The sequence below is a fragment of the Asterias amurensis genome, chromosome 20, assembly GCF_032118995.1.
Source record: "Asterias amurensis chromosome 20, ASM3211899v1".
NCBI lineage: Eukaryota > Metazoa > Echinodermata > Asteroidea > Forcipulatida > Asteriidae > Asterias > Asterias amurensis.
The window spans coordinates 1,925,091-1,942,628 of NC_092667.1; the positions used below are offsets into that span (position 1 = coordinate 1,925,091).

Here is a 17,538-nt window from a genome sequence, read left to right on the forward strand (position 1 = left end):
AGAATGGAACAGGGTATGGGCTCGAGGCTGGTTCCAAATTGTCGACCACAGTAGTAAACCATTGGTCAACCAGCCTGGGGTCGAGTCAAAATAGTCAACTTAAAGTTAATCATAGTCCACACTTGAACTTGCTCTTGGCGGCAGCCAACTGCAGTGCATGCTACAGGACCACTTGGCGTAGCACATGGTTAATTTTGCAGACAATGTCTTAACGATGTCTTAAACTATGTGAACATTCAAATGTGAGTGCCTTTTTTTTCTGTGAGATTGCCTGGAACTGGTTGCCTGTAAATTGCCTCATGTGACATGACCCTAAAAGTAGATGCACACTTTTTGAGCTCGCACAAATTTGCACAGGTTTATTTTATGCATATGTTGGGATACACCAAGTGAGAATACTGGTCTTTGGCAATTTTCAAACGTGTCCAGTGCCTTTAAATACTTTGTACTATTAGTATAACATGAACATTATTTAAAGGAATTTTTTGTTTTCTTTTCTAGTACCGAGAGAAGCGTCTGGAGCAGGAGAAGACCCACCTGACCTCCCAGAATGAGTGGCTAAGTCAGCAGCTGAAATCTAGCACGGATGAACTCCTTGTTCTACGTAAGGAAAAGGTAAAAACAAACACTAGTACGCATGGTTCTTCCCTTTAGGCAGATACTGATAAGGTTACTATTTTACACATATTGACTGGCAATGAGGTAACTAGTATACGTCTATTCCCACGAGGGACTTTTAGTGACCAGAAGAGCGACCTATTTCCCGAGGTTGAAGGCCGAGGGAAATAGGCCCCTCTTCTGGTCACTCACAGGCCCGAGGGGAATAGACGTACACTAGTTACCGAATTATGCCAGTCAATATGCGTTTTATAGCACAGCTCGGTCTTAAAATGTCAAATAAGAACAGAAAAAGTAATTTTGCAGTTTGTTCAAGGTTCAAGTCTAGAGAGAGCGCTGTTACCTCGGGCACTATTTGCAAAGACTAGTGCCCGCTCTGGTACTATTCTAGTTGATTCTATATATTAGTTCATCCCACGTTACCGTGTTTCAGCCAACCAAAATACAGAAAAAGCAAGAGGTGTGTTATAATACTATTTGGTTAGGTTACTACACGTATCAGGTAACTATTTGGGTCCCCATTTGGGCCTGTGTGCCTGGGCCCAATTTCATAGAGCTGCTTAAGCAAAAAATTTGCTTTTAAAAGCAAAAAATTCATTGCTTAGTAAAATCAGATTACCGGCCAAGACTCCACTCAATTGTGGTGCTAAGTAAACAACAGCTTAATACTAGTCATAAGCAATGTTAATGGCAGGAAATTTTGGCCAGTAACATGTGTAAAATAAGCGAGCTATTTTTGTGCTTAAGCAAATTTTTTGCTTAAGCAGCTCTATGAAACTGGCCCCAGTTCGGGTTTCCCCTCTTGCACCAATGTCATTTTTTTGTTGTATTTGTGCAATGAAGATAATAAAATAAATAAAATACAAATAAAATTACTCAATTGAAAAACAAAAGGTCGCCGGACTTGTCAGGTCATGGAGTTTCCTGTCCCGAGGCTAAAATCACTGGCAGCGGGTCTGTGGTCCAGTGTCAGATTTCAAGCCCTGTTGTTTTGTTTGAGTTCATAATGTGTTGGTGGCATGGTTGTCTTGTGCGTAAAGCGCTCGCCTCTCACCAAGGTGACCCCGGTTCGATTCCCGACCAGGGCCATATGTGAGTTGAGTTGTACGTTGGTTCTCTGCTGTGCCACGAGGGTTTTCCAGACCATCCGCTTTTCCTCCCTCGGGAAAAATCAAACACTTTCGATCTTGGCTGTGCTCCGTGGTCATAATGGGTTGATGTGGCTGGCAGCCAAAGGCGCCCTTGCATGCCTGCTTCTCGAACACGTTGTAGCTGCGTCTTTGGCAATTCAGCTCTTAGCTGCGAGTAAGGACGATTAGCCCCCCAAATTATTATTATTATTATAATGTTTTGTTGTTGTTTATTATTATCGTTTACTTCTTGTCCTCATTATAGTCCAACCAGATCTTGGAGCTCCAAGGTGAGCTTAACGAGCGAGCAGATGAGATTAAACACCTCCAAGAGACAGTGGACACCTACAAGACGACCAACAAAGACCAGGAAATCCGCATTGAGGAACTCATCGGAAAAATGACAACGGTAAGTCTCAAATGCTAGGCTCCTTGAGTCTCAAAATCAAATTCGTGGAAAGTTACTTCTTTTTCAAAAACTATGTTGCTTCAGAGGGAGTCGTTTCTCACAATGTTTTAGATACTATCAACAGCTCTCCATTACTCGTTACCAAGTAAGGTTTAATGATAATTATTATTTTGAGTAATAACCAATAGTGTCCACTGCCTTTAAGGCAAAGTGTACCTTTTTTTTGGGGGGGGGGGGGAACATGGTTGAGGTTTTTTCATTTGTAAAACTCAACCTTTCTTTAAAAGGGTTTTGAAACCTTTTGTTTTGACCATGACATGAATCCCTACTCACTGTGAATGAAGATGTATGTAGTATAACTTACCTGTCGAAGTTTCAGTTTCCTTAGTTGTCATAAGTTTTTGTGAAAAGTGAAAATCACAGAGTAATGTTTTCAGGGGAGCCACTTATATCCATTGTACATGTGAAAATAATTTTCGCCTCTCTGAGATGAAAAATATTTTGTGAAATTGTTTTACCTATTTTTCAAAAACTACAGCACCTCGGCATGTTCATGTAATATTTTAAGAGAAGCTATCTACCATCAATATCTTAAGACCTTGTAAATTAAATCTGTGGACGTTTGTGCTTTGTGTCATACAAAAAGTATCCTAGCCCTCTAAGTTACGAAATGTATAAGTAATTTTGGATTCTTGATCTTGGTTATAGAGTAATGACGCGTATGCTAAGAGTGAAGAACAGTTTGGTGGCGAGCTTCATGCCCAGAATAAGCTGGCTGGCCTGTATGAGGTAGGTTATGGAGTCAAGATCTGCATAGGGGGCCACTCGTAATAGTCAATGTTAAAAAAACATATATATATTTTTTTCGAAATTGTTGTTGGGTGGGTCAAAAGAAATAACTGAAAATTGAAATTCAATTAAAAAATTTGTTTTGCAAAACATAGGGGAAAAAACACTTTTGGATGATCTTGTCTCCTAATTTCTGCCCTTGATAAAGCTTTTTTCATCAACATTTTATGACACAAACCCTATAATATCAAACTAAAAACTTTTCTACAAAGTTTTATGTTTCATCTCTGATCAACCAACAAAGTTGTTTGTTTTTAAGCCAGGAACAACTGTTGAAAACTAGTGGTTGGAGACCTTTGACCTAAAATATCTGCATCATTTAAAGTATTACTTTGTTCTTCAGTGCATAGATTATATTGTAAAGTAAATCAATATATTCATTTTTTTTAACATTGACTATTTATGAATGGCCTCTAGAGTGTCCCATCAAAATACCCCTGCAAAGATAACCAGAAGTTGGCTGACTAACACTCTCCTGACAGTTAAATGCACTTGCGTTTTGCATGTGTAAAACATTAAGATAAAAACATAAAACATGCACTAAAAACATGTGTCAAAAGTGACGAGGTATGATGACAGAGGTTGCTATTTATGTTACGTGGATGCCACAGTGGGGCTCATGACAATGTGTCACATGGGGCTCATTATGTAGCCAGACCATACTGATCGAAACGTTGAGTATAAACCGACCCCCCGCAACTCATTTAGAGATTATCATTACATGGTGTTACTGCAAACTTTTCTATATCGTAAGCTTGGGCGATATCGATTTATTTTATTCACGATATATCGTTTACAATATATCGCGATATTCGATATAATCGCGATTAATTAAATTTGACATCGTCAGTCTTCAAACTCCCAGTGAAAGTTGTAGAAGAGACAGTCATAGCATAAGAGAGGTGTTCTAATGACCTATTCTTCTGCTTTTACTCCAAACCAATGGGGTGCAAGATGTCTTGGCTATGAAATACATCGCGATATTGCGATACTTAATCGATATCGCGATATATCGCAATATATCAATATTTCGATTAAAACCAAATCGATCCGGTATTGAAATCGTTTCCAAATTAGTATCGCGATATTCAATAATATCGTGGTATCGCCCAAGCTTACTATATCGTATTTCCACCATGCCAAGTTTCAAATCCTTTCCCCAAATTCGTGTATGTGTAGAAAGCGGCATTAGAAGCTCAAGAGAAGGTACGTGAGTTGATCACAGCCGTTGAGGAACTCCAGAAACTACTTGGTCAAGCCTCAGAGTCGCAAGAACAACAAAAGACACAACTCCAACAGATGGACGCTGAATACGCCGCCAAAGAAACGGAGATGAGTAAGTGATTAGTCTGCTTCTACATTTATATATGTGATGCAATCAAGCTAGATGAGTCGTATGCCAGCAATATTTGCTGCTTGTTAATTGCATGTTTGGAACTAAAATGACGACATATCAAACTTCAAAGGCGTTGGCGCAGTATTCGAAGTAATACGCGGGGCGCCTGTGGGATGTATGTGCGCGCTAAAAAAAGGGTTATCAACCTCTTTCTCTTTGTTTCAGTTACTCATATCCCTTGGTGTTTCTCTTTTCAAAACTTATGCACAAAAGGTTGTATAAACATGGAGTTTTCAAAGTAGTTCAGCATAGCTTTTGGTCTTTTCAGATGTTTAGAAAAATACAAAATGACAAGGGTCGACAAACAACTCATTTTGCTTGATCGCACCACATATCATCATGGCGGTTTTAAGGGCCGTTGTCCAGTCTGTTCTGGGTTGGCCTGTTTTCTCCCTATGGTATGTGTAATTGTATGGCTCTCCTCCACTTGGCCCTGTCTGTCGCGTCCCTTGCATCGACTCTAAGCAGTTGCATGTCATTTGACACAGAGCTCTGCCACGTCTTGCGTGGTCGGCCAATACGTGTGGGCCCACCCACAATTACATTGGTACAGTATAGACGATGTGACCTCTGACGTCACTCGGAAACCATAGCATGATTCGCGTGCATACCGCCGGGCAAAACCTTTGTGTTTCGGCAGCCAGCTAGAAGTGTATGCAATCTTACCATGACTATGGTCTTTTTGCCCGGCGAAACATGGCGTATACCATATACAGTGTTTTGTCAACAGAGGGCGGTTTTAATGTAAACATAGGTCACATCGTCTTATCTTTACCCAGTTAGTATCCTCCTTTCTCTCCACATGACCAAACCACCTCAGCCTGTTTCTTCTCATATATCCCGATACAAATTCAATATCTGTTAAATTGTTGAGGTACCCACTGCTTAAATGTATTTTTACAAAAGTTCTTGAAAATTTGCAAACGTCGAAAATTGGCGAAAGAAAGAAAGTTTGTCACAGACTGTCTATATATGTGGAACTATTTTGCTTTTTAATAAAAAGGGCATTTAAGCGTGGGAATAAAAGAATTGTGACTAGTTCTTAATACAGCTGTTAAACCGCGAAGGGTGGTGGCCATTTGATAAAGAACTTTGCCTTTAGCTAGGGCCTAAATCGTACGGGCAATTTAAGAACTCGTCACCACTCTTTAAACATTCAAACGGTTCCAAAAAATAAAAGATATACATGTACTTTGCCTGTCATTCTCAGATGACAAGATAGCCAGGTTGGAGAGGGAGCTTGCCGATGCCAACGACCTTCTGAATGCTGCCAGGAAGAAAGGCATCGCCCTGAAGCTCTCTGATGACGAGCTGAACAGTCTCTCACCAACAGCAGCTGCTGCAAGTAGCTTCCTTAAGTCTGGACTGACTCTGACTCAGGTATGTATAGTCTTGCACCCTGAACCATGATCTGGTATCTGATTACATCAAGTAAAGTGGCAACAGACTATTTTGTTACCAAGCCTGAAGCCCGGTTCATACTTCCTGTGAATGCGAATGATTCTGGACACCACAAATTCGCAACTAGTAATTTGTGTCAATTCGCTGCGAAAACCGCCCCTGTGACTTAAACATCCGTTTTGCATTGGCATTCACCTGAAGTTATTATTATTATTGTTTTTTTTTGCCATAACAGTACAAAACAAAATACATTGACAATATACCCCGAGATGGGCAAGGGACAACAAAAGCAAATACATACTATGTTCCGTAGATCTGTTGCCCCACATCTGGGGTACACAATAAAATTAATATAGAGCTTAACCGGACTTAAGCTCTAATTTTGTCAGCAGGTGAGTGTGGGTTCGAATCCCAGTCGTGACACTTTCGTGAGGAAGGCACTGAACCATAGTTGCTTAGTAGAAAGTTGGGTAGGTAGCATGTCCTGCTCTACCAGCCGTATGAACCGGGCTTCACTGTGGTGTAATACAACTTTGAATCACGAATCATTGGGACATGGCAATACACTGTCAGCAAATGTTGGCCGAGCAGTCTAGTAGTTAAAGCCATTGGACACTTTCGAAAACAATATTGTCCAAGGCTCACACTTCGTGTACCACAACCGATATATAAAATAACAAACCTGTGAAAATTTAGACTCAATCGGTCATCGGAGTTGGGAGAAAATAACGGGAAAACCCACCCTTGTTTCCCCACGGTTTGCCGTGTCATGACATGTGTTTTAAATAAATCCGTAATTCTCGCTTTCGAGAATTGATATTGTTTTAATGTTTTCTCAAAAAGTAAAGCATTTCATGGAATAATATTTCAAGATAATTCTTTCACCATTACCTTCTGTAAACCCTGTAAATTATTTGTAAATTTGTGAACTGTTATTTTTTTGTCTGTACCGAAAGTGTATAATGGCTTTAACTGAACTTAAGCTTTAATGTTGTCAGCAGCAGAGTGTGGGTTCGAATCCCGGTCATGACACTTCTGCCTTTGAGCAAGGCACTGAACCATAATTGCTTAGTAGTAAGTTGGGTAGGTAGCATGTCCTGCTCTACCAGCCAGGCTCCTGGAAGCCATTTTGAGATATGGTGGACACACTACTATAACACTGTAAGGTTTGGGTAAATCTGTCCGTATACACCCAAACCGCACAGTGCACTCCTATAGTGGCCAGCACATCTCATAAAAGCTAAGTGGATGATACCCATGCCTACATCCTGACGAACTGTGATGGGGGTAACCCTGTCTTAGCCCCGGGAGTAGGTGGCAAATGTGCCCCTGGTTGCCCCTGTTGATTTGGGTTGACAGCCCAATCTCTTAGTTCAGTTTCATGTATTAGGATTGGTAGTGCACGTAACAGAACCCAGAACACTTTTCTTAGAAGAGAAGGGGTTAACCCTGGCCTGGTGTTTCTGGTTTACATAGAAAGCATCCTTGCTAAATGTGCTATTCTACTTGTCATGCGCATTTACCAGTGTGTGACCGGCCAGCCCGGGTGCTATTCTACTTGTCATGCGCTTTACGATCGTGGTACTGTTTTGTATACATGCGCGAACATTGATCTATCTAGTGACATTCAACACATGAACAAACTTATCACATGCACTTTATTTCACAGTCGTCATTTTCCCTTTCTCCAAATCATGTTTCAGGTGACTAGTCGATATGAGCTCCCCTCGGTTTCGCCTCGGGAACTAGTTTGTCAACTTCCAATACCTCGGGGAGCCAATATCGCCTAGTCACCCTTAAACCATGTTATATTTGTATAATATCCATCATTTTCATCTTGTAGAGTCTCAGCTCTCTGATCCCTGTAATGAAATTGTTTTGTTTTTGCTCTTGACCGTATTTTTCCTGACCTTACACACAGATGTACAGCGAGTATGTGAAATGTTCAGACGAGTTAGAAGTAGGGAAGGCTGAGAATCAGAGACTCAACGATTACCTGGATCAGATCCTAGAGGTAAGTGCAGAAATAACAGGGCTTACATCTTACACTGGCCATTTTCTAAGTTGACAAAACTGGCAGCGCACAGCGTGTGTTTGTGCGGCCATTTTGCAAGTTGACAAAACAGCATCGTGTAGCGTTCAATAAACACATATGTGTTTCATATTCAACGCGCGTACAGAATGGCGTGCGCGTGTCTCCTCGCGTTAGTGCAAGAAGTATCACCAGTGCGCCCTCTAGTTCTTATATATAACTTTATGCACAAACCTTGCACCCCACACCATCTCCATGTAAAATGTTGAGCTCTGCTGACGATTTCTTGGTTATCTGTGTGTGTATACAGGAAGTAGAAGAGAAGGCTCCGATAATGCAGAAACAGAGAGACGATTATGAAAAAGCATTGCAGACCACACATCAACTATCTTCACGTATGGATGCCAACCTCATTGTAAGTATATGTTGAAAGCACTGGGCACTGTTATTACATAACCACATTACTTGGAAGCAAGATGCTTCTCAAATCTGGACGTTTAGCTACACGACGTTACACCAGCAACCTGAACGTGAACAACAGTGTGTTTGTAAAATCTCCAGTTTTTAGCATATGTGAAGTTCCCATTTTTCACATCAGGTACGTACGTGCACACTTCATACGTGAGCATGAAAATATATCAGTCCTAAATGGTGACGTCTGTGGGCTTCTAAGCAATAGCTGTTATTGCCAATAGACCGATCCATTAAGCTCCACCCCATTGCGTATTAACCAATCACAACGCAACGAAGGTCAGACACTAAGGTCCGACATGCGTGCGCGTATCTTGGCGCGCGCGGCAGAGTTGTGTAGAAAGGCAATGGAGAGCCCCAGGTGTGTTTGCTCACACGTGCGTCGTGGGCAGAGCCTACTGGATCGGTCTATTAACTTTCAGAGTGATTACCAATCGTTTCCCTTCCAATTATCTTCAACGCCACGCAAAGCGTCATAACCTCTCAATACTTTTTTGTCTACACAGGAATGCGAGCAGTTACGTATTGCTGCTGACGAAGCAGACCGTCGAGCCAACATGTCCGTTAGGGAAATCATCCGACTGAAACAGCAGTGCACTGATCTAGGACAACAGGTAAATAATAAAAATAATAATAATAACCGTATTGATAACGTGCCTTTTGCCAAAGGATACAAAGTGCCAGGTGTTTTTACTGCAAGGTGAGTGGGACCCAAGCTCTGGTGTTTCTGATCAGCAGAGTGTGAGGTTGAGTCCCAGTCGTGATGTCTGTGTCCTTAAAGCAAGACACTTAACCATGATGCTTTGCCTTCTGATGGGACATACAGCCAGTGGTCCCTTGTGTTGTGTAACGCACATAAAAGAACCCAGTCAATTTTTCCAAAAGAGAATGTGTTCACCTCTGTGTTCCTGGTTTGATGGGCAAACCACAGCACCTTTAAAGGAATGAAGGTCTCAAACTTCAAAAACATAGCTCCACATGTGATAAAGCGCTATATACATGTAAGAGCCTAGTATTGTAATTATTACTATTAATTTTTTGTGGATCTTTGACATAGGTACGTGTGTTGTTGAAGGAAGTACATGAAGCAAGAGGAGGTCCTATCAGCGCCGATGCTAACGTGTCATCACCCGATGTGTCTAGCTCATCTAATGTCATCAGTGAACATCTTGTCTCGTTCAGGTCAGTAAGACGTTACGAATTGGCCCCAAGTCAGTATTTTAAGGTAGCCAGTGGCATTGGACACTATTGGTAATTACTCAAAAGCATTGTTAGCATAAAAACTGTTCTTGGTAACGAGCAATAATTGTTGATAGTAAAAAGAAACATTGTGAAAAACGGCTCCATCTGAGATAACATAGTTTTCAAGAAAGAATTGGTTTTCCACTAAAATATTTGAATTTGATTTCAAGACCTCAGAATTATATTTGAGGTCCCGGAATCAAGCATCTGAAAGCACACAACTTCGTGTGACGAGGGTGTTTCTTCTTCCATTACTATCTCGCAACTTTGACGACCAATTGAGTTTAATTTTTCATAGTTTTTATTTTATTTTGTGCATATTTTGAGATACAACCAAGTGAGAAGACTGGTCTTTGACAATTACCAAAGGTGTCCGGTGCCTTTAAAGGCTTCCGAGTCACAGTTATTTAGTTAAAAAGTTTTGTTCCAGGCATGTGCTATTGGCTTTTTGTCCTTGCAATAATAAATAATATTATTAATAATAATAATAGTATTGTTGTGACTTCTAGGAGTATTGAGGAACTGCAGATGCAGAATGAGAAGCTGATTGCCTCGTTGCGTGAGCTGAGTGAGAAGACAGAACGGGAAGAGAGTCTCACCGTCGAGAGCAAGTAAGTCACTACCATACTTCTTAAGAAACAGAATCTAATAAAAAAAATAATAATAATTATAACCATTTTTTATAAAGTGCTTTTCACATCTGAAGGGCGTCTCACAGCGCTTCCAACATTATTACCCCAGCCATGCCAGCCGTGGATTTCACCAAACTCTTTCAACTTCGGATTAATCTTAGGGCTTAAAGGCAGTGGACACTATTGGTAATTACTCAAAATAATTATTGGCATAAAACCTTTCTTGGTGACGAGTAAAGGGGAACGGTTGATGGTATAAAACATTGTGAGAAACGGCTCCCTCTGAAGTGCCATAGTTTTCGAGAAAGAAGTAATTTACCACGAATTTGATTTTGAGACCTCGAATTTAGAATTTGAGGTCTTGAAATCAACCATCTAAACGCACACAACTTCGTGTTGCAAGGGTTATTTTTCTTTCATTATTGTTATTTTATGCATATGTTGAGATACACCAGTTGTGAAGGCTAGTCTTTGACAATTACCAAAAGTGTCCACTGCCTTTAACACAAAATAAGTTCCGTAGAATGCATTGGACCCATCCAAAGTTAGGACGGGTGACTTGTCCTAACTCGAGATAGAACTAATCCTAGCGTTTCTTGAAATCAGCTGCTGGTCACTGGGCCATACATTTTATTCTTTTAACCATCTCAGCTCCCTGGGGAGTATACAGCCTGTGCAAGAAATTATGCTGTACTCAGTGAAGTGTCTTACTCAGGGACACAACCAGGACTCGAGCCCTCACTCTGCTCACAAGAGCATCGAACTTAAGCTCTGGAGCTTCTGTTCAGCAGAGTGTGGGTTTCGAATCCCAGTTGTGTAACTTTTGTCCCAGAGCAAGACACTTAACTATAATTGCTTCTCTCCACCCAGGGTTAAATGGGTACCTGTGAGGGCAGAGATGGTTCTTGTGATTGGTTTGTTATGTCGTTTTCTTCACAATGTAGTTCAATTTTGGTTGACGGAGAAAATTTTTCTTTTTTCTGCTTCCCTTCATAACTAGAACGACAGAGTTGAAACAGCAACTGGATAGCGCACTTAAAGACATTGAGGAGATGAGATATGCCAGGGCCAGACAAACTGATATGGTAGAGGCCATTGTCCGACAGAGGGATATGTACAAGGTGCTATTACAGCAGAGTGGCACAACACCCCCACCGGTAAGTGGTATAACCCTGACACAGTCATTTGACAAACCTGTATGGTAGAGGCCATTGTCTGACAGAGGGATATGTACAAGGTGCTACTACAGCAGAGTGGCACAACACCCCTATCGGTAAGTGGTATAATCCATACACAGTCAATTGACAAATGGACATGGTAGAGGCCATTGTCCGACAGAGGGATTGTACAAAGTGCTACTACAGCAGAGTGGCACGACACCCCCACCGGTAAGTGGTATAACCCAGACACAGTCAGTTGTCAAACAGACATGGCCATTGTCCAAAAGAGGGATTGTACAAAGTGCTTCAGTGGATTGGCACTAAACTGCCATTTTTTGTCATATTCCTCTAGACATTTTATTTAATTGCTGATTTGATATTAAATTGTTTTCATCTTCGTATTGTTCCATCTTCCACAATTTCGTCTTGTGGACTTATGATGAACATGATTTAAAGCCATTAGACACTATTGGTAATTGTCTAAGACCAGTCTTCTCAGTTGGTGTATCTCAACATATGCATAAAATAACAAACATGTGAAAATTTGAGCTCAATCAATCGTTCGTCGAAGTTGCGAGATAATAATGAAAGTGCTTTCAGATGCTTGATTTTGAGACCTCAAATTCAAAATCTGAGGTCTCGAAATCAAATTGGTGGAAAATTACTTCTTTCTCGCAAACTACTTTACGTCAGCATGTTCAGAGGGAGCCGTTTCTCGCAATTTTTTATACCATCAACAGCTCCCCATTACTTGTTACCAATTAAGGTTTTATGCTAATAATTATTTTGAGAAATTACAAATAGTGTCCACTGTCGTGAAGCAGGAAAAATTTGTATTTATCATTGAGTTGAATCCACTTCCTCTATATTTAAGGCGTCCCTGATGATGTCGGCCAGCCCGTTGCAATCTCCAATAAGAGCACCTGCAGCAGCGGCAGGAACCCCAGGACAACAAACCCCAAGTCAGTCCCAGACCCCTAAGGCAGATTCTGAGGATACGGCTAGGGAAGCCCTCAAGACGCTTCAGGGAGAGTTGGTGACTTACAAGAAGGAGAAAGCTGAGAACGAGCGAATGCTCAATGTGCAGCTGGAGAAAATGCGCAAAGATGTGTCAGACTTCAGGGTGCAGAATGCCCAGCTGACCTCGCAGGTAATGACCAATGTCAGAGGTCACAACTTGACTGTTGGTATTTGACCTTACCAATCAATAATAATAACAACAATAAAGACAGTTTAAAGCGCCTGATGCTAAAAGCCTCTAAGCGCATAAAGAGAACAATAAAATTATACCATGAGTGAAAGAAACAATTACAAATAAGCAGATTACAAATAAGCAGCTTCAAACAAATGAGTTTTTCACAGAGACTTCCTCTGAAAAAAAAAAAAAAATGTAATATCAAGTTTTCTGTAAATAAGATCAAATTCATAAAGACATGACGCTTTGCACTGGCAGTTCAGGGTTTTTCAGCCTATCACATCCCTGCCTTTAAGAGCTTGTTGTTGTATTATTTGCTACAGCTGGATTTTGCCGGTGAGCGATACAGGATACTACAGTCCAATGTAGATGGTTACAAGAAGGAAATCGCTTCCCACAGAGACAAGAGTCAGAAGTACACAGCTGAGCTAACAAGAAACCAACAGAAAATCAACTCGTTGACTCAGGTAAGGACCAGTGAGAAATAGCCTGAATATCTGACGTCACACTTCGAAGCTTGTGAATTAATGATTGTACTGATCAAATTTTATTTTAAAAAAAACGGAACAAACCCCATACCCTGGGTAAGGTCTACAAGAATAACATGTACGTTGTATCCAATGATATCATGGGGTGTCCTGGCCGAGTGGATAAGAGCACCGAACTCAAGCTCTGGTGCTTCTGTTCAGCAGAGTGTGGAATCGAATCCAGGTTGTGACACTTGTGTCCCTGAGCAAGACACTTAACTATAATTGCTTCTCTCCACCCAGGGGTAAATGGGTACCTGTGAGGGCAGAGATGGTTCTTGTGATTGGTTTAGCCATGTAGCGCATATAAATGTTGCACAGGCTGTATAGTCCCCAGGGAGCTGAGATGGTTTTAAGGAATGATTTAAGGCCCAGTGACCAGGGGTAATAATGTCGGAAATGCTTTGAGACACTCCATGAAAAAGTGCTATACAAAAACCGTGTATTATTATTATTAATCATAGTACAAAGTTGTTATATAGCGCTTTATCACACCCTCTAGGGGCTTTTCAAAGCGCTCAGTATTTTGTCCTGCGAGGTTTCTGGAGCTAAGTTTTGAAGTATGAGGCTATTCCTTTATAGCACCATGTGATGGTTTTCAAGGTGCTGGGTGCAATATGCTGCCAATCAATCAAACCAGGAACACCAGGACGAACACCTTCTCTTTATGATAGGTGCACCGGGTGCGTTAAACAACACAAGGGACCAACGGCTTTACGTTCCATCCGAAGGACGAAGCATCATGGTTAAGTGTCTTGCTTGAGAACACAGGTGTCACGACTGGGACTCGAACCCACACTCTGCTGATCAGAAACACCACAGTTTGAGTCCGGTGCTCTTAACCTCTAGGCCATGGCGTGCCAGAGATTGGCCTTGGGCCCACGTCAAGATACTGACTTACATCTACTGTAAAACATGCACGTTGTATCCAATGATATCACTAGTTCTGTAAAACCAATACCTGTCCTTAAGGGACCAGTCTAAGTGAGAAATCACTCAAGCTCATCCAAAAATTCCGCCCCATTTGATAGAGCTGTCCACCTTGTTGGTGAAAGATGCACTAAACAGAAATGGGTTACAAGCAATTTTGCTATGTGCAGTATGTTGTGTGCCACTAGTCATCTGCTCATTTGTGCTTGTATGATGAATTTGCTATTAAGCAATTTGTTGTGCTAATGGAAGTTGTGCCCACAGCCCAAATGTAATCAGGGCGCAGTTTTATGACACTACTTACCACATTTTTCTGCGCTTACAGCACCCAGACGCAGAATTCCGTGGTAAGCATAGCCATGAAATTGGGCGCTGGTCTTAGACTTTTATCTAGATGAAGATATCTAACTGCCGCCAATGCACACAAGACACACTCTTTTGTGGGGGCAGACGAACATAGTAACTGTCCCAATTTGTATACCTGGATGAAGAGAAGAAGTAATGGTTAATGGAAGCCATGCTTATTGCTGCTCGATATGCATGTGCTATTCACTCCTTGAACTGAACTCAGCTAGCCTTCAAAGTGAGGCAGACATGAAGGACTAAGACAAAGTAATGTAACAACAATGTGCATGTCCTCATTTGTATATCTAGTTGAAGAGAAGCAGTTATGGTGATTAAGGCATGCACAAAAACTGTGGTGGGATTCAAACCAATATTATTTTGATTCCATATATTTCTCAAAGGATTTGATGGCAGCAACTGAGAAGTTGACTCGAGCTGAGGTGGCCTGCGATAATCTACGGACAGAGAGAGACCTCCTGAAGGGTGTTGAAGCAAGACTCGTACAGGAGAAAGAGACCATGCAGAGAGGCAATCAAAGCCAGACCCTCCTACTAACAAACCTCCAGACTATACAGGTATGAACCTAGACACTGCAGAGAGGGAATCAAAACCAGACCCTCCTACTAACAACCCTCCAGACTATACAGGTATGAACCTAGACACTGCAGAGAGGCAACCAAAGCCAGACCCTCCTACTAACAAACCTCCAGACTATACAGGTATGAACCTAGACACTGCAGAGAGGCAATCAAAACCAGACCCTCCTACTAACAAACCTCCAGACTATACAGGTATGAACCTAGACACTGCAGAGAGGCAATCAAAACCAGACCCTCCTACTAACAAACCTCCAGACTATACAGGTATGAACCTTGACACTGCAGAGAGGCAATCAAAGCCAGACCCTCCTACTAACAAACCTCCAGACTATACAGGTATGAACCTAGACACTGCAGAGAGGCAATCAAAGCCAGACCCTCCTACTAACAAACCTCCAGACTATACAGGTATGAACCTAGACACTGCAGAGAGGCAATCAAAGCCAGACCCTCCTACTAACAAACCTCCAGACTATACAGGTATGAACCTAGACACTGCAGAGAGGCAATCAAAACCAGACCCTTCTACTAACGAACCTCAAGACTATACAGGTATGAACCTTAACACTACAGAGAGGCAATCAAAGCCAGACCCTCCTACTAACAAACCTCCAGACTATACAGGTATGAACCTTGACACTGCAGAGAGGCAATCAAAGCCAGACCCTCCTACTAACAAACCTCCAGACTATACAGGTATGAACCTAGACACTGCAGAGAGGCAATCAAATCCAGACCCTCCTACTAACAAACCTCCAGACTATACAGGTATGAACCTAGACACTGCAGAGAGGCAATCAAATCCAGACCCTCCTACTAACAAACCTCCAGACTATACAGGTATGAACTTTGACATTGCACTCTGACACTGCAGGTTCTTGCATCAAGGTAAAATTCACGACAAGAAAACATTTGGTGTACTTGAGAAAATAGAGTAAGCTATAACAAATTGCTTACCAACCAAAAGATCCTTTTTTATTTAGTGGCCTGACGTTTCAACCCTGACGGAGTCTTTCTTAAATGTTAAACAAAAATGAAGCAAAAGAAGAAGAAAAAAGGAAGAGGAAAACATCCTTTGGTCAGACTCTGCTACGGTCGAAACATCAGGCTATTTTTTGAACTTCATGTATACTTAGGACACAAGCAAAAAGAGAACTTTCTTATCTGCTCTCACACTGGTGAATATGCTAGCGTTGGTAACGATCGTAATATGTTTGTAAGATATTGGTAAGGAGAGGTCGAGGAACGACCAAGGACAACTTAAAAAAAATTCACTATCCAATCGATTTTTGGGGAGAATTCATATTTGCAAGAATATTCACCACAGTGTGAGAGCAGCATAAAGGTGTTGGTCAATGCAAAAAAATAACAACGGAGTAGAATCATGGTAAGAAGAGGTCGAAGAACGACCAAGGACATTGGAAAAAAATATTCACTATCCAACCGCAATTTTTGGGAGAATTCACCGCAAAATTCAAATATATTCATGTTCGCCACAGTGTGAGAGCAGCATAGTGTAAGTGAATGCACAAAAAACCAACAACAACGGAGTAAAATCATGTTGACGGTTTTCTATCTATTTTTGACGATTCAGAACAACTTGGAGAGGTCTGAGTTTGAGAGCAAGGCTAGACTATCTAATCAGATGGAGGCTATGGAGAGAGAATTAAACATCTTGAGGCGGAGACTAGAAGGAGATAACGATCAGCATCGGGTGGTTCTCAAAACATGGGAGGTAAGCTCCAAGTTCTTTTTGTTGACGAGGTGCCATTTGTAAATGATCAAAGACAACCTTTGATTTCTGGAACCGTTCGATTGTTTTAATCCTATAGGGCCACCAAGCCTGAACTTCCTGCAGGCATGATTTGTACACAGCCTAATGGAAAAAAAAACAAAAAAACTTATTTTTTATGGAGATTGCACTCTCTAATTCTTATCAACTTTTGATATGATGAAAGCCGGCACATCTCAAAACTTGTCCAGCTTTTATTTTCATAACTCTTGGATTTATGTGGAAATTGTGACACAAAATGTCAACTTTCCCATATGACCAGTGCAATATGTTGCCTGCCAGACTAGCCAAAGAATGTACATGGTCACATTCAGTTGATGCGGAGCATCGGATGATGGCCCTCCAAACACGTTGGTCCTCCATTGCTGTACGCAGCTCTTCCAGACACAATCCAGAGTCCCGGCACAAGGTGTCCAATTAGTTGGTTCGCGGTCTGCCACGGGAACAGTGACCCTATGAGTAGGGTTCCATAGCCCCAGCCTGCTCACTGCCAGCTGAGACAGTGACCTGCGAATAAAGGTCACACTTATTGTAAATAAAGTTCACATGGTCTATATAATCCTACACATACGATGGCTTTTAGCCAAGAGTAAACATAAAGAGTTTGTTTTTCCATCGCAGGGTCGAGTGCAAAGTTTACAGAGACAGTTAAACCATGAATTGGATAATCACCAGAGGACTAGGGAAAGTCTAAATAAGAGCAAGTCTGATCTACAGCACATGAAGGAACAGGTAAAATAAAATAGAGTGACTTGAATGCTTCATTTTCAGTGACAATCACAAATAGACAATCTTATTTAATCAAATTTT

At 41.4% G+C, this 17,538-nt stretch overlaps 1 protein-coding gene across 1 annotated transcript in view; it reads left to right on the forward strand.

Moving 5' to 3' along the window:
• LOC139952254 (nucleoprotein TPR-like) overlaps nt 1-17,538 on the forward strand; it is a 74,744-nt gene that overhangs the window by 5,365 nt on the left and 51,841 nt on the right. The window contains exons 5-20 of the mRNA XM_071951329.1: nt 502-615; nt 2,014-2,157; nt 2,866-2,946; nt 4,186-4,342; nt 5,613-5,782; nt 7,725-7,817; nt 8,146-8,250; nt 8,813-8,920; nt 9,364-9,488; nt 10,058-10,159; nt 11,181-11,337; nt 12,215-12,490; nt 12,859-13,002; nt 14,739-14,912; nt 16,531-16,671; nt 17,350-17,460. Of these exons, the coding sequence (XP_071807430.1) occupies nt 502-615; nt 2,014-2,157; nt 2,866-2,946; nt 4,186-4,342; nt 5,613-5,782; nt 7,725-7,817; nt 8,146-8,250; nt 8,813-8,920; nt 9,364-9,488; nt 10,058-10,159; nt 11,181-11,337; nt 12,215-12,490; nt 12,859-13,002; nt 14,739-14,912; nt 16,531-16,671; nt 17,350-17,460 (2,202 nt within the window). The remainder of the gene's footprint in view (nt 1-501; nt 616-2,013; nt 2,158-2,865; nt 2,947-4,185; nt 4,343-5,612; nt 5,783-7,724; nt 7,818-8,145; nt 8,251-8,812; nt 8,921-9,363; nt 9,489-10,057; nt 10,160-11,180; nt 11,338-12,214; nt 12,491-12,858; nt 13,003-14,738; nt 14,913-16,530; nt 16,672-17,349; nt 17,461-17,538) is intronic.